This window comes from Diadema setosum, chromosome 14 (genome assembly GCF_964275005.1).
Source record: "Diadema setosum chromosome 14, eeDiaSeto1, whole genome shotgun sequence".
Classification (NCBI taxonomy): domain Eukaryota; kingdom Metazoa; phylum Echinodermata; class Echinoidea; order Diadematoida; family Diadematidae; genus Diadema; species Diadema setosum.
The window spans coordinates 1,932,237-1,959,370 of NC_092698.1; the positions used below are offsets into that span (position 1 = coordinate 1,932,237).

The 27,134-nt window shown below is 40.4% G+C and overlaps 3 protein-coding genes across 3 annotated transcripts; 1 reads left to right on the forward strand and 2 right to left on the reverse strand.

Annotated features, from left to right (window-relative positions):
* Positions 1-860: 860 nt before the first annotated feature.
* On the reverse strand, positions 861-16,104 carry LOC140238160 (U4/U6 small nuclear ribonucleoprotein Prp3-like). Its single transcript, XM_072318099.1, has 14 exons — positions 15,941-16,104; positions 14,156-14,343; positions 13,531-13,778; positions 12,880-12,970; positions 12,112-12,303; positions 11,298-11,399; positions 10,560-10,728; positions 9,203-9,346; positions 8,516-8,615; positions 6,853-7,085; positions 6,072-6,152; positions 5,265-5,641; positions 3,229-3,339; positions 861-1,182 (listed from the first exon to the last, which is right to left on the reverse strand). Exons 1-12 carry the CDS (start codon positions 16,083-16,085, stop codon positions 5,433-5,435), a joined length of 1,902 nt encoding a protein of 633 aa, XP_072174200.1. The 5' UTR covers positions 16,086-16,104; the 3' UTR covers positions 861-1,182; positions 3,229-3,339; positions 5,265-5,432.
* Positions 16,105-16,733: 629 nt separating this feature from the next.
* LOC140237824 (uncharacterized) lies at positions 16,734-19,981 on the reverse strand. The gene is made up of 3 exons (XM_072317752.1): positions 18,684-19,981; positions 17,630-18,206; positions 16,734-16,835 (listed from the first exon to the last, which is right to left on the reverse strand). Exons 1-3 carry the CDS (start codon positions 19,979-19,981, stop codon positions 16,734-16,736), a joined length of 1,977 nt encoding a protein of 658 aa, XP_072173853.1.
* Positions 19,982-24,091: 4,110 nt separating this feature from the next.
* On the forward strand, positions 24,092-26,016 carry LOC140238113 (uncharacterized). Its single transcript, XM_072318047.1, has 2 exons — positions 24,092-24,242; positions 25,653-26,016. The coding sequence occupies exons 1-2, from the start codon at positions 24,097-24,099 to the stop codon at positions 25,867-25,869; spliced, it is 363 nt and encodes a 120-aa protein (XP_072174148.1). The 5' UTR covers positions 24,092-24,096; the 3' UTR covers positions 25,870-26,016.
* Positions 26,017-27,134: the final 1,118 nt, after the last annotated feature.

The following is a 27,134-nucleotide window of genomic DNA, read 5'->3' on the forward strand; positions in this document are numbered from 1 at the left end:
GGTTGTGGAATCCGTAATCAAAAGAGTTGGCTAGTCTTACGATATGTCTCTGTTCTTCATTTACAAAAAGATAATTCATTTGCTACAGACAACAAAGGGCATGTAAATGTTCCACACACTAATGAATGGCCTTGTACTGTCGGTAGAGGTTGGCCTGCTTAATTGACCTCAATTTAAAGTGGGTCTTTCCACCTTTTGGCTGTGAGCTCATGACAAGCCTGTTGGCCCTTTCACTACCAAATGACAGATGTATTTGGGACCGATATCACTTGTCACTCGTTATTTTGACAGATTAATTAGGACTAATTGGGCTATTGAACCATTTCCCACAGGGTTCTATTCCCTCCTCTTACATGCATCTGAGGTTCTAATCTTTTAAATTTGCGCTTCTCAGTCACTTTTTAACCCGAGGCCCACTTTCGCTTCCATAAATACTTTCGGGGCTAGATCGAATAAGATAAATTTAATTTTTGACCAACATCACACCCACCTATGAGAGCTTTGCAGCCCACTGGCTGACGAGTGTGGTTTTAAAACATTAGTTTGAATGACATTTCACAATGCTTAATTATTCTTCAACGCATAATCTGCATATTACATGATTTTAATGACATCCCCCCCAAAAAAATAAAAAAATAAAAAAATAAATAAATAATCAATACAATCTCTTTTCTAGTTGATACGCAAAGATGGGTTTCTTTTGCTTTAACAAAAGTGCTGACTTATGGAATCATTTACAAAACATTTCCAAACTTTGGTACACCTTTTTATGATACTGTGATATACAAAGTAGGCCTACCCCCCCCCCCCCCCCCGAAAAAAAAAAGAAGAAATGAAATAAGTAGACAAAAGCCAATAAAATCAAGAGTATCTATGACATCACAGACAGCTCAGCTGACAAACAAACACTATCTGCCAAAGCAGTTTGTGCATTCAGTCAACTGTACAAGCAAGTGCTCACTAGCACTGTACACAGGCAACAATGTCATAGCATCATACACTCTAACAGTCAGACTCGACAGCATCACTCCCCCCTTTCCCCACCCCCAAAACAAAACGGAAGATTGCTGTCGCCGCGAGCACTGGCTGAATGGACACATCATACCAAACCTACCTCTGTCCTCGGGGTGTCTAGTGAGAGAGCGGCTGCAAGATATGTAGGATGGACTGGTATGCAGCACCCTGACAGAAAAGGAGGCAACCAGAGAGAAACAAAGACTTCAAAGCACACCTCATCCCAAGGAGCGTACATACACAACTTCAAACTGGCTGGCAAGTCTTCTGAAAACCAAAGGCTTTCTGCTTGTACCTTGGCACATCAGCAGTGGCATTCAGTTGTCAAAATGATTCAGATTATGCTTTAGCCTCATCGCCGTAAAATGTTTATAATTACATGATAGACTATCATTTTTTTAATAAAATTTTGGAAGCATTACAGAACGTCAGATATTCAGTACATGTATGACATCAGACCATCTAACTTTGAGCTGGTTTACACTCAAAAACAAGCATGACCACTGATCACAGTATTTTTTCCAGTGTGTAGATGTGAAGTACTTGCCAGTTGTTTGAAGTGGTGTACAATCTTAGCTACAAGTCCCCTCTATCTGACTAGTTATATCCAGGTTATATCCTGTAGTTTTCTTCCCATACTTTCAGAACAGAGATCCTTCAACCTTAAAGGGGAAGGCTAGTAACTGATCAGTGGGAATCAGTGGAAATGCTGGGAGATGATTGTTCTAATCCTTATGGGATTCATTCAAGAGTTCATTGTATATCTATTGTTGTGTGAAAATGATTTGCTTCAGAACGGTCTCATATTCAAGTAATGTGCAGATTAATGCTCCGTCACTGACCAGGGACGCTAACCTGGAAGCATTAAACTGCACATTACTTGAATATGAGACCATTCTGAAGCAAATCATTTTCACACAACAATAGATACAATATACAATGAACTCTTGAATGAATCCCATAAGGATTGGAACAATCATCTCCCAGCATTTCCACTGATTCCCACTGATCGGTTACTAGCCTTCCCCTTTAATTTCTATTAGGATTAACAATGCCAGTTTGTATACTTTGCTTCTCATAGCAGGCAGACCCTTGGCATTCCCTGAACTTTTGACTTTTGATAAATATATATTTTTGTTGAGAATAAAAATCAAAATATTACAAAATCTTCCAAAGTGAAGCTAATGACAACTGGGTACTTCCAGCTTTCTTCAACCAGAACTACTATGGTACATCGATACTGTGAACATTTTTCGTTTTGTTTTGTTTTGTTTTGGGGTTTGGTCGTTTCAATCTAAATTGAATGTTCTCTGGAGGTGTGAACTTAAAATGCCTGCTACAACAAAATTTTCATTTAACGATGTGATATCGCTGGTCCCAAGAAATTTGTGAGAACAAAGAGCCAACTGGTATCACACCCTTTATATTTTCTTCATAAAACATGTGCCTGTTCTGTCATCCACACCATGATAGCATCAAAATTTCTCTCCAATCTTTGAATGCACAGTAATATGTAAACCCACTGATAAACCACAAGAAGTAGATATATCGATATCAGAGCAAGTTGTGGCTGTGAATATACTATGTTATCTTACCCAGCATTTTAGGAGAAAATACACATTATATCACATTCTCATGCCATATTCATACGTTTTGCTCCCAAAGTTGTATCTTTACCAATATCTTGAAACATCATCAGCTTGTACCTGACAGAAATTATGAAGAAATCATCTCACACTGCATTTAAAAGGACATTTTTTGGAGCTCTCATGGCTGAGATTAATTGCCAATGAGTTCCTTCTTTTCTCGGAGGAAAGCAATTACACAAATAATAATAATGCCACTTGGATTATGATGTCAGAAAATAAAAGAAAACGAGAAATCACTCTTTTAAAGGACCATAATAGATACTAGACACTTTGAGAAGTAACAGACACCACTGTCACATGCACAGATTTGGTGGTTCAATAAAAACATGCATATTTCTTTTCAATTGACAGATGTAATCTGCATGATGTCAAAACAGTAATACAATTCTTGCTTAGAACTGACTTCATACTGGATACATTGCCATCTCACATTCATACACACATTGCAAGACACACTTCGCATATTGCCATGACAATCATAAAACTCCCTCAAATCTCAGAAATATATTCTGCAACATAGAGTGACAAGGTCTCAAAAAAAAAAAAAAAAAAACAGGCTTCATACTTATTCATTGTATCTGAAGAATGGATGGGTAATGTTACCGGAGACTGTCGGACATAATCCTCAATTTTGTCCGGTTCGCCGACGCCATGTTTACGCAATCCCGTTAACAGGCTTGGGAGATACAAACAAAACAGCAATACAGCGTGAAAGAAGCTTCAAATTGGCAACTTTCAAACAAGGAATAAAAAACAGAGGGTCACTTCATGTTATGTTTAAAAAAATGTGGTCAACTGATCATTAAAACAGTTGTGACAATACACATTCAAAATCAATGAAACATCTTGCCAAAGGAATAAAGAAAAGTATGCAATGTTTTTAAGACTTTTTGGTGTCTTATTGGAAAACCAATTCATCTTTTAAGCAATTATACTATGTTAAATCTGCAGAATGTGACTGGGTTGTTTTCTTTGAGTTTATCACACCTTCAGTTTTTGTAAAACAAATCCAGATAAAATGATTTTATAAAGCTGTGTACAGCACTCTTGCTGGATTAAGGTTCCACTTTGTGACCCAACAGTTTTTAGTCCTTGTTTTAATCATATTACATACAAATCCTCACGCTTTGCTTTAAAGGGGAGGGCTAGTAACTGATCAGTGGGAATCAGTGGAAATGCTGGGAGATGATTGTTCCAATCCTTATGGGATTCATTCAAGAGTCCATTGTATATCTATTGTTGTGTGAAAATGATTTGCTTCAGAACGGTCTCATATTCAAGTAATGTGCAGATTAATGCTCCGTCACTGACCAGGGACGCTAACCTGGAAGCATTAAACTGCACATTACTTGAATATGACACCATTCTGAAGCAAATCATTTTCACACAACATAAGATATACAATGAACTCTTGAATGAATCCCATAAGGATTGGAACAATCATCTCCCAGCATTTCCACTGATTCCCACTGATCAGTTACTAGCCTTCCCCTTTAAGTCTTGGGCAGAGATGCTTCTCTTGGACAGAATTCTTCAGAAAATTTGGATCATTATTTTCTGTACAAAGATGATCTCTCTGTAAAATCAATTGTCAAAATGCCTCATGTTGTGAAGAGAGCAGTTACAGTATTTGAATGGCTAATGATGGGTGGTCTTTGTAAATAGTTCAACCACTCCATGCATTTGATGAGTGTCAAAAGGTCACAACATATCATCGGTTGAGAATGAGAAGAGCATTAAGTTGCCTTGAATGCTATGGGTTTAGTGGCAGCTTAACGCCCTTATCATTCTCACCTGATGATATAGTAATGACAAGGAAAAGGAGATGCTACGATAAAAATATGGTCAAGACACCACATGAAAATGTGGAAAAATAAAACATGATACAAATTTCCTCCCTTACTAGTACCAAGGAAAATGCATCTTGATGAAGAAGGAACTAGGTATTACAGTATTCATCGCATAATCGGGACAGGTTGGGAGTAGCAAACACGGCCCCTTTAAGCGGGGTGCCCGATTTCGCGATGAGCACTCACCATACACTAACGGCATACGACATGTACATGTAGTGCACACACACACACACACACACACACATATGTATACTGACGTACTGTACATGTACATGAATTACACAACCACGCTACCCCTCGGCGCGACCCTCTAGCTCGCCCTGCACATGGCTTTGCTTATATGTAGGGGAGAAGAATGTTCGCGAAAGCATGTGTTTCGCAATGGCATGGATACTTATACATGGCGCTTTCGTGGCTATGCATGTACGTGTACTGGATGGACAGAGGTCAAAACACACCAGTCCGAAGCTTGCTTTGTAAGTTCGATGTAAACGACAACTGATAGGGAATCTTTGAAATATTGTTGTGGTATTTTGGTAGATTTTTTTGTGTAAAATATCAACAGAATTAAAGGGCTTGAGGAAAAATTGTCCCGTTTATCAGAGGTCCCCGCCCGATTATCCAGTGAAAATAACATGCATTGGAAATGTTTCTGGGAAGCGTATGTCATTTAAGCGAGGTTCCCGATTATCAGATGCCCGATTATGCGATAAATACTGTACTAAAAAGTAAATGAAGCAGAACCGACATTTTCTCAGCCAAGCAATGTAGCCGATATGGTCTCTACAAGCAGTTGATGTACATGTCGTGAATGGTATGTCTCCAACTCAGCAAGGGGGCAGAGATAGGGCCGAGTCCACAGTGTGAGGTGGTTTCAGGGTGTGAGGGGGCCCAAATGGCAAGACTGCCATGCCCATCACGTGTCGGTTGACTCCAGAATGCTGGTGCTGTGGACTAGTGACCAGTAGTGCTCCACGTTGTGCTTCTTGAACTGCTCTCGGGCCACGGACTCTGTCGGGCACATCTTGAAGTAGAGGTCACTAAAGTTGCGCTGCTTGACCATGCCGGACCACACCAGCTGGCAGTGGTTGGATTTCTGCTCCGACTCATCACCTGAGTCTTCATCTGTATTGGGGAAGGAAAAGGGAGAGGGGAAGGAGGTGGGGAATGGTTGATGGCAAGAATTGGAGAGGTCAATATTATTTCAATCATGGTATACCTCATGTAATATAATAGCAAGCTTTAGATCAGCTTTAGATCTGTGACATGAAAGCTAAGACAACGCTAATACGGCAAAAACAAGCCCCCCTCGACATGTCTTTTTGGTGATAATTTAAAAATGCAATTTTTCTTTCTGGTGAAATTTCATTACTTTTTTCTTTTACATCTTGCCTGCATTTTGAAATCATATTCACGAAACTTGGGGTACACTTGCCGAGACATAGCACATTTTCACGATCAGTGTTACTGAAAATGGCAGTTTCCAATGACCTTTGTATGTACAAGTTCGGGAGTTGGGGGGGGGGGGGGTGCCAATAACTCAGACAAGGCTTACCTTCATCCTTGTTGGTTTTGTCCTCTCCCCATTTGATCCTGTGTAGCATCAGACGCTTGAACTTCTTCTGTTGTTTGGGACCTGCAAAGAGTGATACATCCAACCAACCATTCTTGCAAGTTACAAGAGAGTTACCTTACCTTACAATGTAAGCATCCTGGAGTGCATTTACTTCCAATTCAATGGGAATTAGACCAACAGACCATTCCTCAAACTTCATGGGCATATCTTTTCCTACAGCCCAGCAACAAACAATTTTATTCACCTGCTCCATTCAATGACGTTTCTTTATAGGCAGGAATTCACTGAACATTCCTAAATTGTTGCTACATAGGGAAAGCATCCACGAAGCCTTGTGGTTGTTAAGGCAATCTCTTGTAAACAAAGCATGCATAAAATTTGACTACACGCACAAAAAGAGTATATTTTAGCTTACACAGTCAGTCTAAGTTCATGGTGGAGCATCAGACTCACATCTGGAATTAAAATGCAATGTTATGATCACATACTTCAGTCATCAATAAGTGATTTTGATCAACCCCTTATAAGTTGAAACCACAGGGACCTAAGGAAGTCATTCAAATTAAGTACATTTTGACTAACACAATAGAATTAACAGAAGTTTACACCCATCTTAGAGGCATGTTTCTTTTTTACTTAGGCAATGTTTCAACTTAGGCGAAGTCAACTTAAGTGAGATTGACTGTACATTATCGTTTCTTCTTGATAGGAACAATAACAGTATCTATGCAGAGACATACAGACAAAAAAATGACCTTACCGCCCTCTACGACCACAACATTCATGTCCTTGTGGACGACAGCAATGCCTGTCATTTGAAGCTGCTTTGCGTTAGCCTCCACCTTGAAGCGTTTGGCTAGGTTGTTGAGGTTCAGGACACGGTAGACGTTGACGTTAACTCCGTGAGACGTGTCCTCTCGGATCTTCCTTTCTTTCTTCTCGCGACGCTGCTCGGCGGTGAGCTTCCTGGCGGCATTCGTCTCCTCGTGATTCCTATGGAAACACAATAATGGAATAGAAACTTGCTTTTCACTGTGGCATTTCATTGGTGAATAAAGTAAACCACAGGTTATTCCTAATCTAGAGTCTTGTGATGCAGGAAAAAATATGGAATACAGGGAAACCTCTATATAACAAGCTTGCTTACAGCAAGATACCGCTTTTAACCCCTTGGCCCGAATTCACGAAGGTGGTACATATGAAACCATGGTTTAAACCATGGACAAAAACCATAGAGTGCCAAGCGTAGCATGGAATATTTCGTTATGAAATCAGTCATTTCGTCGATGAAATGATTATTTTGTAACGAAATGACAACATTTTGTAAGAAAATGAACATTTCGTCGATGAAATGATAATTTCGTTAACGAAACAGTCTTTTTGCCAACGAAATGACCAATTTCGTAACGAAATATTCCATGCGACACTTGGCGCTCCATGGTTTTTGTCCATGGTTTAAACCATGGTTTCATTTGTACCACCTTCGTGAATTCGGGCCATAAAGGACAAGTCCTGAGTATACTCCGGCAGGTGTAAATGGGAAATGCGTGTTGTAGCAAAATCAGTCCATCCTCAGCGGGTTAACAAGGTGAATTTGACAGTCCTGATCTGCCATTACTGTATTTAGCTGGTGACTTTTTTGGTATATTTACTATTAAAGAGGTACTGTACCAGTTATAATAATGTGAAATTGGCAGTCCTGACAACCTCATTATAACAGACTTCCCAGAATGAAGCTTTGAATAAGGATATTTTGGAGTCAAGCAAAAACAACATAGCTCAGAAATTGTTTACACAGGATTTTTGTTCGGAAAAATTCATTGATTAAGAATGAATGAAATGCGATATAGATATCATCATCCACTAATCGTTGTAACTGTCTTTTTGCTACAAGACGTGCATTTTGTATCTATATGAATTTCCTTTCCCTGTCTTCCATTTTAGATGCTGATAACATAACCACTTGTGCCTACATGGAAGGCTATAATACCTTGCCAAAAGCATACATGGGTTTGAAACCAATTTTATGACGACACCCTATGCCATGGAGCCAATTTGAATGCTTATCAATCTACCAGGTATCCATTTCACCTTGCTCTGCTGCAAGGAGCAAGTAAGTAATATGTAAAATATGTCATCAAGTCCTGACAACAGGGATGCCAATATGGTGTAAATACAGTATTCTGAGTGCTGACAAGTCATTTTTTTTAAAGAAAAAAAGTATTTTTTACCTTTCCTAAAATAGACTTTGTAGTAATAAAATTTTGAAAAAAAAAGCAGTATTTTCCATGAAACCTGCAGTATTCTTGGCAAAAAAAAAAAAAAAAAACCAACAGTACAAAATACTGCACAAAAAAATGAACAATTGGCATCTCAGCAACAGCATGCAGGTGGATATTGTGTACTAATTTAGATCGTCCAACCTCTGCCGCTTTTCCATCTGTGCTCTGACGTGGGCCTCCACCTTGGTGGGATCCTGGATTGCCTCTGTTCCCAAGACCCTCATCAAATTGGCCATGCGAACTGTGAAACAAAAATAGACTACTTGTTAGCATATGTCGCTTCATTCATTTCCAGGTATAGTTAGCTAACAAGAAAAGCGCAGTTCAGTGGAACTGCCAACACATAAATTCTAGTGCAGTCAGTTCCATAATAGTATCTTTTGTGCTCTAAAAGTTGTTTTCTCTTTTGCTTTTTTTCTTTCTACGAGCAACAGGCCCCTTATTATTAAATCAATGATGTGAGAGTTACGCTATGACTGCATCTCTAAGAGATTCATCACATCATGCTCTCTACCCTACGTACCAATAACCAAGAATCAATGTAGGTAAATCTTACCATGGCACAAAACACAAACCATGTGTCAAACAAAATCTGTCAATGTCATTTTCATGCCTTGTCTCACTGAAATTGTACCACACCTCATCATCTTCATCACAATTAAAATCAATGCTGCCACCATCACGCACACTATCATCACCATCTACAAACATGTGGTCATTGCTACCATCGTTCCTTACGATCACGTCCATCACTACTACCACCTCTAGCACTCTTACCACTACCACCACCAACACCACCACAACCACTACCAGTCACACAATGGATACCTTTTGGCTCCGGTGGTGGTTCCAGTCCCATCCGGATCTTCTCCTGCATCTCCTTCAGGGTCTCCCTCCTCTTCTGCCTCCGCAGCTTCTTCCGCTCCTTCTTGGTCAGATAGATGGGCATCTCCACATCCTCTATCACCCCACCTGATTGGAGGACGGCAAAGAAAGGAGGAGGGACATTTGAGATTATTGTCAGGAAGAGATTCAAAACTGTTCACATCTTTACATGGAGAGATGTCCTGGTTGAGAAATCCCCAACTACTCATTCTCATGGACTGTATAACAATCAAGGCTTTTACATGTAATCATCACTTCCCCACTTCATCCTGCTCTTTATGAATGATGAAAAGGAATGTTAATGTGCTGACAAATCAGCACAGACAATTGTATTTCAGCAAGGTCCTATTTCATATCAAAAACAATGGCACCACATAATCATTGCAATATCCTGCATGACAGCTGGACCACACATAATCAGGTGCAAACTCTTGAACTGCTGCTGTGAAAATGCAGTTATTGTGATTCCAAATACAATTTTGTAACTGCTCACACTTTTAAGAAACAGGTTTTTGGATCCATGTACCGTAAGTGCATCAAGTAGAATATATGCCATCAATCATGCTAAAAGAACAATTGTGAAAGATTGCGAGAAATCTCTTTCTTTTAAGGTCTTTTTTTGTTATTGTTTTGTTTTGTTTTGTTTTTATTGCTGGTGAAAGCTGGCCTGCAGAGCGGACAGTATGTAGAGAAGAATGACATGTATTGTGTGATACGATTACCTGCTACATGAACTAGCACATTGTGGTGGAAAGTATGCTAAAGAAGGAAGAGATAAGATGCAGAGTAGCAAGATAAGTGTCCTAGCCTGTCTCACTCATTCATAGTTGCCTTAAAGTCTATCTCACTGATTCCTAAAGACAGAAAACTTCTACGAATACTATGCACTGTACACATGCCATGTGTTTTCATACAATCATCAATAGGGAGCTCTAGATTTGCTGCATGGACGTTTGAGACGACGCTTGAGCTGGACGTTCTTCTCTCCCTTGTGTCGTGCTGAAAAGTAGCTTTAGATTACGCTGAGACGCAACGTATAAAAAACAAAATGGCGCCCTCATATGATCGGTGCATGAAGTAGCCCTCTTTACGTCGTGAACTGAGCGGACGTAAAAATAGCCCAGAACGCGTAGTGAAAACTCAGGCATGCAAGCTATAAATAGATCGCGTCTGATACACGATTCTGCGCATGCTCAGACCAGGTTTTTTCCCTCTGAACATCCCCATCGCGAAAATCTAAAGCTCCCTGATGATTTGACGATGACCAATATTTAGTTTGACAGCAATGAATCTACCAGACCTGGGGCTTCCATCTGGATGGGGTGCTCCACAAGGTTAGTGATGCCGGTATACTTGTCTGCAGAGCGGCCGTCGCTCGTCTGAGGCACCTCGCGCTTGATGTCAGAGTACGATTCGTTGGGAAGAATAAAGCCATCCCACCATTCCACCACAGGTATCTCATTCTCTCTCTACATGGGAATAATAATTCGTGACATCCATACTTACACACAGGCATAATGCCAGTAACACAACACCTGCTATACATTAGCTTTAAGACTGAGACAAAATTTGAGTAGAACTCTACATGCAGGCAATTTATTCCCTCACTTTGTTAAAACATTCTGTACTAGTTTTGCTATTGTTGTAGTAGTTTTAATTTTCATGCAGCGCCACCCTCTGAAATCTAATTTACATCTAACTGCAGTCTTACTGATTATATTATAACAGAGATATCAAAGCAAGAATATGCTAAAATCCTAATCACTTTGTTTAGTCTTAATACCTCAGTGTATGATCTATTATGTACCCTACATTAGGTTACAACATTCAAATTCATGTTTAAAGCTATCCAAATGCAAAGCACAACTATCATGTAAGATAAGCAACTAAGTACTGGCAGTATGCATTTATGTGGACACACACACACACACACAAATATGTAGAGAGTTATAGGAATGTTTACCATCACTATCGAATTAAAACGGGAAGATTGATTCTAATAAAGATATACAGGCATGTATATCATTCAGACACTCACCAATTCTCTCTTTGGTTGGATGAGGGCTAACTTTGTGGCAGATGTGATTCCTGTCTTCTTTGCTGCTTGGGCAATTTCATTTTGTAACCTTTCCAATTGGGACTAGACAGAGGAACATGAAAACAGCAACACGGTTGAGGAAGAAAAATTGTGATACCTACTGCATGTCACTGAAAATTACAGGCATGAGCATAGAGATAAGAATAAAATAATACAATCATACTCCACATCATATCTGACAAAAGCTATAGTTAAGCAGTGATGGGATTTGTAAGTATATTCATCGTAGTAATCTTTTAGATCTGTTTTGTCTTTCTAATACACCAAATGATTAGTGTTATAGAATAAAGTTACAAAGGACATTCATGAGTGGTATTAGTGAGTTGTCTCTATTTCACACCTATGATTACTGCGGTAGATTTCCTGAGCTATATTCATGTCCAAATTGATAACCCTTTGACAAACATGAAAACCTACAAGATTCAAAAGAAAGTGCATACTAGAAAAGTCTGGAAAAGATGTAAATCTGTAACTGGAAAAAAAAAAAAATCAGAGATAAAAATTTCAGTTGAAAAATCTTATATTTCATATGGTCATCATAATGCGACTTCACTGTCACGACTCAAGATGTGTTACATACTTCTCAGAATATCTTTAAAAAATCGCCAGTGCGAATACATCAAGAAATATGACTACCTGGTACATCAGCAAGGACCCTACAAAGACAAAATTATATTAGTACATGATGATTCTCAATAGTTAAACTTGTAAAATCAAAGCAGCTTTTCACGCCTTAAAGAAACTTTCTCCACACCTTTGCCCGTATTCTCTGTGCAATCTGTTCAAATTTGCCCTTATCGTGAAACTTGAACACTTTTCGGCCACCCCTGGCAAGGCCTGGGGCCAGACGAGGGTCAAAAAACTTGCTGGAATCCGAGGCGAGGTCCTGGGGTTTCTCCTGTTGGTTTGCCTTGAATTCTTCTCTCCTCTTGGCACGGATGTTGGCCTGCAATAAAAGAAAGTTAATTGATGTGAATTCAAGTCCTCTCTTGCTGTATGTATGTAGCTACATCTGATCCTTATTATTAGGATATCTTATTCCTCAAGAAAATAGATAAAGAATTTACACTCTCTGGAACTGCTGTGGTACGAATTACATAGACACAATGACAGAAATAGAAACATTTGACACACTCTATAGCAGTCTAGTTCTCGAACCCTTTCACAGTTTATAATGGAAAGATATCCATTATTCCTCGATATCCAGATATTAATTGGCATACATGTATGCCACTGTCATGTGCTTTACTACAACGTTTAAAAAAAAAGCAACTTTGTGAATTTAGAATGCTCATGGTCAACATACAACACGTTTTATTCGAGTCATAGACATCTGAGTAATATGCAGTGATCCCATAGCACACACTGAAGACTGAATGTTTTGATGTCATTGACAACACATACGCTTTAAACCACTTCAGTAGCATTTTGTGACTGCAGTCCCAAGGATACACATTTCATTTCGCATTGTCGAGCTAATGAGATAAAAAATAATACTGTGTAAAACAATTGGATCACTCACCTTTATTGTGGGTCTGTGCTGGGGGAGCTGGATCACACGTCCCGAAGTATCAATCGTCCTTCCTTGCTCATCAAGAATCAAGGGAGCAGGTCTGAGGAAAGCAATTAAGTGACACCTCATCAGAATCTGTGATTTTTGTTGGACTCTTTTCATTGACAAATAACTGGAAGGGAAGCCATCCATTTGATCACACACTTACAACAGAAAAGAGAATTTTTACAAACCAGCCACCGCAGTCATGTGTACAGTATTTCATTTTCGCAAGTAACTCTTACCATTATGTTACCTAGCTCTCTTGAATTATGCAATTTGTAAACACATAAAATATCCTAATGTGAGCACCATTAACTAATTAGAAGTCTAGTGAGAGAATGGAAATGAATTAAATTTGCTAATCCAAGAGAGGATATGAAAGTGGAATGTAATTCCATTCACTCATGACTCAGTTACTGTATATTCCACTGCAGTTTCAGAATGTACAGTAGACTTAATTTTGTACATAGATCTTTTCTTGAACATGGAATGACAAAGCTTATTATTCTTCTTTCTGTAAAACTCTACGCTCTAAATTCTGAGACAGTCAAAAAGCTTCAAAACCAGGAGAGAATAAATCTCTCCTACATTCTTGTACCTGCCATGTAAGAATCTTACTTAGTGAGAATCGTAGGGGCAGGTTTGGATTCCTCTGGTTCCTGCTTTGGAGGCGGCGGTCTTGGTACTGGTGGCATCTGTGGCATCTGTGGCAGCACAGGCATGGGTGGCAGCTTCAGACCGCCTAGCCCGGCGTTCATCATGGTGGCTTGGATGCGGGCTTGAATCTCCGCTGCCTTTTTTGCCTTCTCCAGCGCATCATTCCTCAGGGCCTCTGGTTGGGTGGTTGGGAGGCTGGGTTTGGGAAGCTGGAAAGCGAAGAATATCGAATTTTTTAGTCACAAAGGTCTTCTTTCCTACAATGTATGCCAGTGGGGAAAAAAAAAAAAAAAAAGATCTTTAGGAAAGCACTACCCTGCACTGCCGGACGATACACATGATGCATTGTTAAACTATGGCAGATATACAGTATCAGATACCTTAAACTCTATTTTTGACATTGTCTTCTAAATCCAAATACTTGGAAAGACAGATCTTATCTTAATCAGTGTACACTGGAAAGAATGGAGTACTGGTAACTGAAATATAATCTACATGTACCCAGATACAGCAATCTAAAAATTATAACCTGTAAAGCAGCAACCCATACAACCATGACACGGATAAGGAGAAAGTGTTAAAGCACCTTGACACCATTTTCCTCATCTCCAGGTAGGTGTGAGAGCTTGGCTCTCTTCTTTAGGCCATCGTAGCCGTCCTCGTCTTTGCTTGGTCGTTTTGATGTCCTGGCACTGATCTGATAAGTGGCGATGTCATTGAACAGAGTTTCAACAAATCTTTCCGCAGAGTCTTCAAGCAGTGGTTTGAGCATGTCTGAAAAAGCAAAGCATGGTAATACATTTTAACATCAAAGGAGGAACAATCAAGGACACATATATAACAATAAATACAAGCATTTAGTGTCAGCACTGTTCATTATCATATTGAAAATTGCATTTCTTTCATCATTATAATCCTCATTTGGATCATGTATGGTGATATAATGAACACAGCATATTCAATGCACTTTAACTACCTTACAAAAAACAGTGTAGGATTTTTCTAGTGATACTAACAAGTTACATTGTATCTACATATGAAATTGACTAATATTGTCCTTCACTGCATCATGAAATCACATCAAACTTCTTGTATTCAAGCTCTTGAAGAAATCACCAGAGTCCACATCACAAATAATGCTACACTTTTGTGATCTTTTCTCTCCTCAATGATACAAATGTACTCTTATAAATAAGACTTAATTTATAAAATAGATTTATGGTTACTAGATGTCTATACAATCAACGCCTGCCTGCTACACTATCACTACAGTAAAAGCCCTAATTTTCAGACACTTAAGCTTTTTTGCAATATTTGTTCAACTCAAATAATTCTCTACAAAATTATATCTATAATAATGTATGTTAGATATATCAACCTACTTTTTCCCAATATTGATTTTGTTAAATAGATCATAAAATTTCACCGAATCCCCAAATGTTATCACTTTGTCAATTCCCCGAAATTCATACAGCCTCTCCAAAATTCGGACACGCGCACAATGTCAATACGCATACGAGGCCGCTGAAAAATCTGTGCGCGTCATACCTTGTTGTCGCAAGGTTGCATCGGGGACGTTGCGGCGCCTGTTCTTGTCCAAATTTTGGGGACTCTGCACTTGCATTCAGCCCCTGTACATTTATTCACTGCAACGGCACGTACGGAGATTTTGTTTTTCTTTTGTGTTTTTGAGGATACCATCACACTCTGAGCTTGCGATAAGCGAAAAATCTCGCAACATAACGGCGTAATTTTTCAATTTTTAGCGCTTTTTCGGCGACCCCGATTCTTTACACGGGACCTACATAAGATGTGCGTGATAGGTTTCTCAATATCTAATGAGGTAAATCATGTATGATTTTTGTAATTTGCGCACGCTTTGGAAAAGTTGCAGCGATTCTGCAATTTTGACGGCAAAATTTGGGATTTTCGATGGATTTTTGGAGGTGACTCGGGCACTTTCCTGTGGTGAACGAGTGTGCCAGTATGTGAAACGATGTGATATGCGTGTGTTGTGACAGTAGAATTTGCTGGCTTGTGATAGAGCCTCTAGGAGCCCCTAAGTGGCAAGTGTCAGGATTTTGGAGGACAGCCGAAAATTGATTTGAGGTTCTTGCTCTAGAACTAGTTTTACAGTTTCAGAGGGAGAAATGCTGTTGTCTTTCTGGTGATGCCCATATTTAATCTGTTTTAGAAAAAAAAAGAAATGGGATTAGGCCTACGTTAATGAATGAATGATTTAAAATAGTATTAACAGTTAACGTTAGCATGATTAGTCAATAAATTACACTCCGTGGTCCGTGGACCTGCGTAGGTGCCGTAGTACCTACTAGGCCTACTCTGTACTAGTATGTAGTAGTCGTACACTTACCAGCAGTTTTTGCTTTCGTCATTCTTTTCCCGATGCAGTTGACAGCAGCAATAACAACGGTTGGTTCACTTATTCCTAAAACTTTCAGGACGGATCCTTCGACAACTGGGCGCAGTTCGTCTAAATCTCTCTTTGACAATGCCATGGCTACTTTTGTGTCGCCGTCGTCGTCGCCAGACCTAGCGTCTACACAATAGAATAGTACTTGTTCTTGCCAGCAGCAAACGGTATAGCTGGGACCACAATCAACAAATTTCCAAGTTACTTTTCGGATGGTTCAAGGATTACAGAATTTCGGCTAGCGGACGCACTCACAATGATTCTCCATCGTTGTTACTTGTCAAATAGACATAGAATATGATGGTGAGGCTTCTATCAAGATTCTTTCAGAGCAACACTTTGAGACAAAGTTTGAGAGTTTCACATCTTTCCATTCACCCAGTTCGTAGTCAACGTTGTCCTTGCCGTGCGCGCGCGCACGCACGCACGTAGAAAATGACTGCGAGCGCGGCGAGCGAGATTACTAGCAAAGATCGTACACTCAATACTATGAATGGTAATGTGTGCGAGATGTGCGAGATGTGCCATATTCGGCCGCTTCTATCTTTGCGCACTAACTACAGTACACACATACAGCCTCTCGATCGAGCGAGGGACACAGGCAACAATATATACGGCAACAAGTGCCAAAGATCGAGAGCTTTGAAGTTTTACGTGTGTAGGCTTACCGGGTATAATAGTCAAAGAGATTTTTCTCTGTGACTGTAGCTCGTTCCTAACTCCAATGTTTATCTCATCTGTTGGTGGTGAGCAGTGAGCTGTGTTCATGGTGCGTGTTTGGTCTTGCATATTCAGTGGTTCCGAAGTAAGTATCCTGAACAGCTGAAGTAGAAAACTGTTTTTGAGAGTTTGATTCAGCGGAGGATGTATGGTAGCCCTACTACATATCGACCACCCTTATTGAAACCGACCGCGTATAATTCGCGCACTGAACACTTAATACGCACTTCTCTGCGCGCAAAGCACATAAAAATGGATTGGCTTTGAATGTAGATTAGGATGGTGTGGGAAAACGCGATAATTCACTCTTCATTAATGGTTTTAATCAAGGACAAAATTTCGAATGAATATTTTCACCGAATCGTAATGACAGCACAATGTAATGTCTATGGAAGTTTCTAAAAGGCTTCTAAAAAGCTTCGTACAACACGGTGTTCAATACAACTCGGTTTACGTGCATTGTCAATGCAAAATCAGCGGTCGATCCTAAAAACGCGATTTACCGCGGGGAGCTGAAACGAGGCCACGCAAGTTCGTCGGCGATATTTTTGCACTGAAACTTCTGGATCTGGATCTGGATGTGTACAGTGCAGGACCGTTGTGGTATAGTGCACCGGAGAGAGAGAGGGCTGATGAAGATTACTGGTACTGAAGAAACTGGTCCCCGACTGCAGCCTTGAAGATTGCTACTGTTTGGGAAGTTGCTATGGTGTCTGGAAGATGATTCCAGTCCACCGTTGTCTTAACAAAAAAAGAGTTCTTATACTGATCTGTATTTGAACTTTCAACAACAAAACACTTACTATGATTTGTGACTTGCCTTTCTACTAGATTGTCTGCCTCAAACCCAGTAAATTTCTTTGCTTTAATTTGTCTTTTTGGTCGAATAGGTCTGAGAAAATCATTTACAGGGAGGGCTGGTACCAACCCCCCGACCACTTTGAAGTAGGAAGATAGCCTTGCACATCTCCGCCTCGATGCTAATGTGTGAAGGTCAAGATTGGTCAGCATCTGCGTCATACTTCCCGGGTCTCTCGACTGGTAGTCTCCAGTGATGAAACGGGCTCCTCTTCGTTGGATTTTTTCGAGGGAGTCTATATCCTTCATTAAGTATGGATCCCATACTATGGCGCCGTATTCCATGATGGATCTGACGAGTGCTGTGTAAGCTGTTCTCTTGCAGTTCTTTGGACAGAACCCCAGGTTACGCCTCAGAAGTGCAAGTACTGCATTTGCTTTGCGAGCTGTCTTGGCAACATGTGGGCTCCAACTCAGCTTCTCATTTAGAGTAACTCCGAGGTAAGGGTGTTCAGATACCTGCTTTAGGATCTGATCCTGTAGCCTGTAAAAGTGGGTGGACTTTGAGTTGATGCTCAGTATCTTACATTTACTGGTGTTGAATGTCATGCCCCATGTTTCAGCCCACTTCCCCAGGTTGATGAGGTCGTTTTGGAGTATCTGGTGATCTCTTTGCGATCCGATCTTCCTATATAGTAGGCAGTCATCAGCAAATAAGCGTACTTGTGATTTGACGCAGGATGGAAGGTCATTTACGTGACAGAGAAAAAGCAATGGGCCGAGGACTGTGCCTTGTGGGACGCCAGATGTAACAGGCACTGCCGCTGACTGGTGTCCATCCACTACTACAGACATTTCCCTGGTAGTGAGGAATGTTTGCAGCCAAGTATGTAGGGGGCCTTTGATCCCATATTCAGTAAGTTTGTGTAGTAGCTTGTTGTGTGGGACTGTATCGAAGGCCTTCGAAAAATCAAGTATGGCAACATCTACTTGCTTCCTTTTGTTGTAGGCTGTCATAAAATCATGGACAGTAGTTAACAGTTGAGTTTCGGTAGAGTGACCTGATCTGAACCCATGATTTAGAGATGTTAAGATATTGTGTGTCTCCAAATGGTCCATCATATGCTTGCAAATGATGTGCTCGAGGAGTTTGCAGATTACTGACGTGAGTGAGACTGGTCTGTAGTTTTCTGCCAAGTGTATGTCTCCATTTTTGTAGACAGGTGTGATATTTGCCTTTACCCAGTCAGGGGGTAAGGTGCCTTTTAATACAGACAGTTGGAATATCTCGGTCAATCCCGGAGCTAGGTCTTTGGAGCATTCTTTTAGGATGATGTTTGGGATGTTATCTGGGCCGACTGCTTTAGAGATGTTGATATCAGCTAAAAGCTTTTCAACTCCTTCCACAGTAACAGTTAGGGGTTCGATTTGGTGTTTGCAGCTCTTGGTAGTGGGTAGGTCCCTACTTGCTTTCTTGAAGACTGACTCAAACTGTTTCACAAGAATCTGGGCTTTATCCTTGCTGTCATGTAGGAGTTTCCCATCTTTTTTGAGTGGTGGAAGTCCTGTCCTGTCCTGCCGCTTGGCTTTGACGTATCTCCAGAAGGGCTTGGAGTTGTTGTTGTCAAGCCCTGTGATAATGAAAGTGTTGACATATCCTTCTTCTGCTATGCGAAAAGCTCTCTTGCATTTCCGTTGAAAGTCTTTGAATTTACCCCAGTCGTTGCTTCTCTTTGCCTGCTTATACAGTCGGGCCTTTCGACGTACCATACATTTCAGTTTGTGGTTGAACCAAGGGAGGGACTTTCTCCTCTTTGTTGTTCTTGAGGGGACACTTTCATCAATGATGTGAGAGAGTGAAGTTTTGAAGGTGGTCCATAATGCGCATATATCATCCCCCTGTTTCTTTCTTTCTAGTATGATGGTGGAGAGGTGAGAAGCTTCCGAATGAATTTTCTTCCAGTCTGCTTTGGAGAAGACATAGAGACGTCTGGCATTTTGTGTGGTGAGTTGAGGCAAGATACAGAAGTCGGTCACCACCATCGCATGATCACTGATTCCAGGGATACTTGTGGAAGTTTTCACCAAAGATGGATTATTGGTGAGGACCAGGTCCAAAATGTTCTCTAACCTGGTGGGCTGATCATGGATTTGTGTCAGTCCATAGTCAGTGGCGATGTCAATGAGAGCTTGTTGTACCTCCCTATCCGGTGCTCCTTTCCTCACTGTCAGATGCTCCCAGTCTATGTCGGGGCAGTTGAAATCCCCCGCTAGCACTATATGCTTCTCCTTGGGCTGGGACAGCAATTTTTGCAGTGAGTCTCCTAATTTGCGGATGCTGTCCAAGTGTCTATGTGGCATGTAGAAGGATGCAATGTAGAGGTCCCTGCTCCCTTGAATCTTGGCTTTGGTCCAAACTACCTCGCATTCCGTCGTAAGTGACGGCTGGCTTTCAGATGTCATGTCCTTTCTAACACCAACGAAGACCCCACCACCGGTGGTCTCTCTGTCGTTTCGATAAAAGGCATGCGTTGGTGGAAACACTTCGCTTGATTTGATGGCATTGTGTTCGGGATCCTTGCCAGGCTTGATTCCAGACAACCATGACTCCGTACCACATATGATATCTGGTTTCACATATTCAATTGCTGCTTTAAACTGTGAGTGGTTTCCTTTCACACTACAGCAGTTCACTGTGAGGAGTCGGAGATTGGTCTTATTTCTTGGTCTTGTGGTATGAAGGCTGCACGAGTTACTGGATGATCTGCTACCAGATGATGATGTTGTAGAGGAGTTATCAATACTGCTGGCTGCTTGATCTTGCATCCGAGGACTGCTGGTGTAAGTGGGGCTGAAGGGATCTTGTGATGAAAAAGAGTCCACAGATGTGAAGGACAATGGGTAGAACGTGTTTGAGGTTTGCAGTTCGAAACTGTTGAAGGTAAAACTGTCCACACTAAGGCAGTTGCACTTGTAGCAGTGCCAAACTACACTGTCACGTCCAAGGTGTGATATATCCCTGCTGCTGATTTCTTCACAAGAAAGGTGATACCAAATGCTACAGTTAGTGCAACAAACAGCATTTTGTGACCAAGTGACTGGTTTACTGCAGTATCCGCAAGGGTAAATAGCGCTACCAAGTGGCCCAGGATTCATCTGGATATCCCCTGCCAGTAAGATAAGTAGTACATAGATAGAAAGATGCTTCTTAGAACGTGGCATGCGGGCTGGTCTAGTTGATGTGGCCTGGATATTACTGCATGGAGACCTGGTAGGTTTACAGTTAAAACATTCCTGTAGAGTCTTGATTGTAGATCTATGTAACTTCCAGCTTACCATGGTAATGGCTGCGCATGATGGCGAATGTGATGTATCATGTGATGGTGAAGAGATGGTGTATCCTATGCAGAAGACAAGCATCCATACTGCAACTAGAGCCGGTTGTGTGTGTGGCAATGTGGTCGCCATCTTGAATTCGGTGAGTGGTCGGGGGGAGGCAAAAAGCCCTTTAAAAACTAGCAAGTCATGATTACAAATTTACTATCAGAGAAAAAAAATATATAGTTATACTTATAACTGCAGAGATATCAAATATACAAATCAAAATCAGAAGATTAAGACGGATAGTTACTGCACTGGATCAGAGCTCCCAGAAATCACGTCCGTCCGTCGCGGGTGCGCCCTCTCTCTCTTCGAATCGAAAAGGGAACAACGGCATTTGATAGAGCTGGATTTTCTCAATCACGTAGGTCAAGTTTTTTACGTGAATTTCAGTGTTAAATATTCTTATCAACTTATCAAGCAAATAAACATTAGGCGGTCGATTAGTAGTAGGTCCAACCCTACTCAATTTGCACTGAACTTTTAGCAAAGTTTCACTTCAGCTCAGTTAGAACAGAACATGTACAGTAGAGATGTAATAATAGTTGAAGTAGTAATAATGTAAACTTGACTTCTGTTGAACTAACTGTTACTAACGTTAGGCCTAGATGGTCAAAATATACACAGCCCAGTCACTGTATATATACAAAATATCTTCTTTCTGTTCTGTGGACTGTGGCATTTATTGGCAAGGTTAAAAATAAAATTCTGTTTTTCGGTGGAGCTAGAGTGGATAAACATGTGATTACCGATATTTAAAGTAAATTGATCTCTACTACTCTAGTTTGTTTGTTTTCTTCTAACGTTACAATTACTTCTTAAAACTTCTGTAAATTTTGGGGCCTGTGTAACCCCGGGACGCTCCGTGTACACAGTTTACACACCAACACTGCGTGTTGGGGCTGGTCGCAGTTAGGGCCTGTGCAGGGTGGCTGTTCACTGTTCGCAGCTCAACATCAGTTAGTAACAAGTTAGGTCGACCGACATTTTTATCAATTTTGTTGATCCTGAGCGAGGAGGTTGTGAGGTACATCACAATTGTAATCAGCGTTCTTTCTCTTACCTAACTATAGAATAGGGACTTTTCGATTGGTAACGAGAACGATGTGACACTGACCGCAGGCATATATCAACGCATCATCACCTCCCCGCGTCAGCCCGCTGCTGAAAAACTTTTCGATTTCAATCGTCATATCTCATGTAGTCATGGCATGAGCAGTACCTTTGCCTTGGGTGTATATGTGGAATTTGTGACTCGTTTTTTTACTTTTGATATTGACTTTGTCTTTGACTAGATGCTGAATAAGTATCCTTATTCCTGGGATGAATTATGTGGATTTTAAAACATAATGCATGTTAAGGCTGCAAAGTGCAATTCACTGCTGTACCAGTATACCAGGTTAGGCCAATTGCCAAGCAATGAGACGTGATTGGAGACAACATTACGTGTACATGAATGTGTGGGACTACGGTACGCAGTTGCACATTGCAGGAAAGTAAAAGCGGGCAAATAAACTAGGTACCTGATGTTGTAGTTTGTATTTCAGCGGTGCTGTTGTGACGTGTCAAGATCATAAACTTTCATGTAATTAGATTATTAATATTCTCTCAAAAGAAATAAGGAAACCAGGTGGACTGAGCACTGATTTGCTTAGAGTCATCACAATCTTTTGCATGATCTTGTCAAATCGTTAGAGGAGTATGATGTCATAGGTAACGTGACGTGAGTGCAGCGCGAGTGAATTTGGGTGGATGCTGATTACTGGGGTGAATGCATTCGAAAATTGGGTTGTGAACAAGGGGTCAGCACTGATGCATGTGCAGTACGTAAAAAATATAGTTTGTGTGTCATAGCACGGTGACGACGGTGTCGACATGCAAATTGAAAAGTGCCTATACTTAGACTCTTCTAGCATCGAGGCAGGGAGGGAGGCAGCAGTGTGGGTCAAGTTTAAGCACATACCAATCATGTATGATGGGAAATCACACTGGTGGAGCAGGTGACTCACCAGTAGCTGAGGTGCGTTCACACTGGCAAAACTTCGCAAAGTTTGATTTGAGTTCTCTGAGTTTTGCCAGTGTGACCAAAAGCTTCCCCAAAACTCACAAAACTTCTTGCAAAACCTCCCACTCAAACTGGTTAGAGAAATTTTCTGAATCCTGCAAATCTTGTATGCACTCCAAACATTAGCTGTCAGACGGTGCACACTTCTTTGTTGAGCATGCGCACCAGTCACCCTAACTTGGAGAACTAAAGCTTCAAGAAGTTTGGCTGCCAGTGTGAACAGACAAGCAAACTTCACGAAAAGTTCTTGAAGTTCAACTTAGAGAACTTTTGCCAGTGTCACTGTGGCTGTTGAGATTCTGTTATCAAGTGAATAGAATCCATGAGTAGAATTTATGCTTGAGCCAAAAGCCAAAGGGCCGTCCACAACATGTACGTACACATCATGTAGACTTAGAGTACAGATGTACAGTGGAAAATGAAAGAAAAAGAGAGCAACATTCATCATTTCTAATGTCATGCAATTCAGTGCATGTATTTCATTCCTTTTTCATTTCTTCCCCCTTGTAAGTATACTGTAATGACCACAAAAGGATGCAAGGTTGAATTGATAAATGATATGTTTGTGTGCTGAATTAAATTCTCACGTGATTTAACTTCCCCACTTTTAACATGTCTGCAGATTGTCTACATTTTACGATCCTACTTGTAAGGTTGATAATGTTTTTTTTTTTTTTATAAACATTGCTGGATACATATATGGCATACATGGTACTTCTCCCTCATTAGACCATACTCTATGCAAAGGCACACTAGCTGTCTGTTGAAATTATTACTGTGAATTGGCAGGGTATGTTAGCCTTTGGTATTCTTGAACAGTAGAAGAATGCAGGAGTTTTCGGAACTGTTTTATTTGATCTTTCTTTCTTTCTTTTTCATCGCACACTCCACGGGAGATAATCCATTTCTATGTCTTGTAGAGAGCTGTTGGTATTTACTGCAGTTGATATTTTCTAGTCATCAATGATGATATTTCTAATCAGTTACTGGAAAATGAGAGGTTTTATCAAATTGCATTTGTTGTTACACAAGATTTGTCTTTACACAAGATTTGTCTCCACGGTGTTTAGGTTCACATATGTTCATATTTCCCTGCTTTACCATGTGTTTCTTTACAGGACAAAAAGCCAAGATGGATATGGTAGGGAAGGCTATGTTCTCTCAGCAAGTCAGCAAGTTGAAAGAAGACTTTGGCTTCAAGGATGAAGAGGAAAGAGAAGAGAGTAACTATGACCCGGTGAAGGCAGCCGAGGAAGAAGCCAAGGAAGCAGAGCTGAGGTAATAGATGGGATTCAGAACATTCTTCTTTTTTTTTTTTTGTTCTTCAGGGGCTATAGGAAGAGCAAATATTGACAATGTGACTATTTTCCATTTCATTATGACACTTTCCACTATATGATGTGTCTGTACTAGCTTTTTTGCCCATATAACACATATGGATCTATAGCTGTTCATTTACTTTAGAAGTGGAAATTTTTGCGGTGTTGAAATTTTCACACATTTTGCGCAACCAGAAACTAGCACAAAAATAAAAGCACGCAAGTATTTTTGCTGCCTCTATGTTCCAGTAGTTGATGTCTTCATTCTGCAGAATTAAAAACATGCGAAACTCTTTTTGCCCAGCCAAGCGCGAAAAATTAGTCGCACGAAAATATCCACTTATACAGTACTCTAACCCTTGATGTGTCCAGGCATGTACCCTGTCTTGGATACTGGTAACTCTTTCATCAACATCACTAGGCCATCCAAACTTGACCTCATTGTTAAAATAGTATTGAAGTCAATCAAAGCGGAGCAGTAATGTGTCTCAAACCAACATAAAGGTCATAGTCGAATAACAGGGATTAGGGAGATTAGATAATCTCTATTCATTGACAATATTGTGTTTAGACATCTGTGCTGATCTGCAAAGAAAGCACTCCAGGGGGGTGTTTCATCAACGTTAGTCAGAACTTGTCAGCGCTGACAATTTCAGCAAAATCCTTGGTTTTGATTCCATTCAATGCTCTGGTCACTGACTGTTACTATGGTGATTGTCAGCGCTGACAAGTTGTCAGCGCTGACTAACGTTGATGAAACACCCCCCTGTATGCTTGCAAATCAATTGAGCAAGGCACAGTAAGAGTTAAAATGTACCAGTACCCTGGAAACTAGATTTATGGACAGATAGAATGCACAAAAGACTGCCATAATTCACCTGTGATAGCCCCTGAAAATGAATAAATCAGATCCTATCTTTATAACAATTTGGCACTTGTGCTCGGCCCGTTTAAGTTCTGCTCTGTAAGTGCCAATACTGATGTGTGCGCATTCTAGCTGTGCGTGTATGTTTTTACAAATATATCAAGATTCCATGTCGATCAGTATCAATCGAAGTGCTTACATGCATGCATATTGCTATCGTTCAAGATTGACTAGTCTATTTCAAGTGGTTTTTGTTTTGTATACTCTTTAAAATTTACATTTAAATTCCAATTTATAGATAAAAATCAGAGAAACAAAAATTATAATATTTTGCAGAGGGCATGTCTCAAGTATATGCTACAAAATAGCAAACATAACATTCGGGGTATTGGTACATTGAGGACAGACTGATTTTGTTACAACATGCATTTCCAGTAGACGGAGTATACTCAGGACTCGTCCTCAACGAGTTAAATCAAGTCTTGCATCTTCCTCTCATTTTAGAGCCAAGAGGAAAGAAGAGCACAGCAAGAGACAGGCGGAGAGAGCAGCCAACCGTAACAAGATCCGGGAAAAGTACGGCCTCAAGGAGAACAAGCGGGACCAGAATTTGATCAACCAGAAGGAAAAGGCGTCACTCCCCCCACAGAACAGCTCGGGTTCACTACCAAAGAGGTCACCCTCTGAGGAGAAGAAGGACGAGAAATGTAGCGTCATGTGAGCACACCTCATGCAAACTGCTTGACTAGACCACCAGGTGGACTCTTGAAAAGCGGATGGTAAATTTTGTCCACCGTGAGCATGATGAGGGATCATTGTCCACGTTCCAATAAGGTGCCTTATTCTGGAGAATGATTCATTACAAGCTTCCAACATGATCAAAAGTGCCTTGAGCTTCCTTGATGTGCTGCTGTAATATTTTTTTTTTTTAATGTTTTGTTCAATGCTATCATGGAATAATTCACGAAACAGGTGGACTAAAGGCAGATGGTTACTGTAAAAGTGGAAATTTTCGCGGTGTTGAAATTTTCGCGTATTTCGCACAACCAGAAACTACTGCGAATGTAAAAGCATGCGAACATTTTTGCTAGCCATATGTTCCTGTGCGTGATGTCTTGATTCCGCGGAATTAAAGACATGCGAAATTCTTCATACCCGGCCAAGCGCGAAAAATTAGTCACGCAAAAATATCCACTTTTACAGTATACAAATGTCCACCCTGAACATAATGAGGGATCACATTCTAATAAGGTGCCTTATTCTTGAAAGTGATTTCTTCCAAGCGTCCAATGTGATCATCAGTGATTTGAGCTGCCTTGATTTGCTACTGTGATTTTTTAATTTTTTATTTTTTTCAAATGTGTTGCCCAATGCTATCCTGGAATAATCCATGAAATGAGAATGATATCAAAATATCCTCATTCAATTGAGGTACACTGCAAATCATTCCATACAGGGTATAATGCTTATAGTAACCATACATGTTTGTGATCAAGTACTTATAGTCTCTTAAGCTGTCTAAATGCTCTGAATTCTATCCCATTTAGAATAAAGAGCAGACTGCAAGAAATTTTGTTCAAAATATGAGAAATAATAGTGCTTGCAAATTGTATGCAATACAGTGGAACATTTGAGGAAGTCAGTGTATGCAAATCTATGTAGCCCTAGCTTGTAGTAATTTACTGCAGTAACTTCTATCTCATATGCCATTTTTTGTTATCAATATTTTATGCATAATAGAGTGAATCATTTCAAGATGATATCTCATTCATTCTGTGCACATTTTAAATCAAAAAATGAAAATGGCAAACATTTTGGTAACGCTCACTTCCCTTCTGACAGGGCTTTTATACACATTGCCAAGAACTGCTTATGCACCAGAATTAGCTGTTTTTAAATGATGTCATGACACACTTCAGTGCAAACTATGTCTCTGATGTTAAAGGGTTGGAGCATGGGGAGACCATGTAATATAGGAAGATTAGC

Bases quoted from the DNA above. Each gene is read 5' to 3' on its own strand.
- LOC140237824 (XM_072317752.1), bottom strand. From the start codon at position 19,981: ATGACATCTGAAAGCCAGCCGTCACTTACGACGGAATGCGAGGTAGTT. The intron at 18,207-18,683 runs GTCAGTAATCTG...CCTACTATATAG, and splicing joins TACAGACCAGTCTCACTCAC to GAAGATCGGATCGCAAAGAG. The intron at 16,836-17,629 runs GTAAATGATTTT...TCTCAAAAACAG, and splicing joins GGTTGGTACCAGCCCTCCCT to TTTTCTACTTCAGCTGTTCA.
- LOC140238160 (XM_072318099.1), bottom strand. From the start codon at position 16,085: ATGGCATTGTCAAAGAGAGATTTAGACGAACTGCGCCCAGTTGTCGAA. The intron at 8,616-9,202 runs GTATCCATTGTG...TTTGTTTCACAG, and splicing joins ACCACCACCGGAGCCAAAAG to TTCGCATGGCCAATTTGATG. The intron at 7,086-8,515 runs GTTGGACGATCT...GTGTTTCCATAG, and splicing joins CAGATGGAAAAGCGGCAGAG to GAATCACGAGGAGACGAATG.
- LOC140238113 (XM_072318047.1), top strand. From the start codon at position 24,097: ATGGATATGGTAGGGAAGGCTATGTTCTCTCAGCAAGTCAGCAAGTTG. The intron at 24,243-25,652 runs GTAATAGATGGG...CTCTCATTTTAG, and splicing joins GCCAAGGAAGCAGAGCTGAG to AGCCAAGAGGAAAGAAGAGC.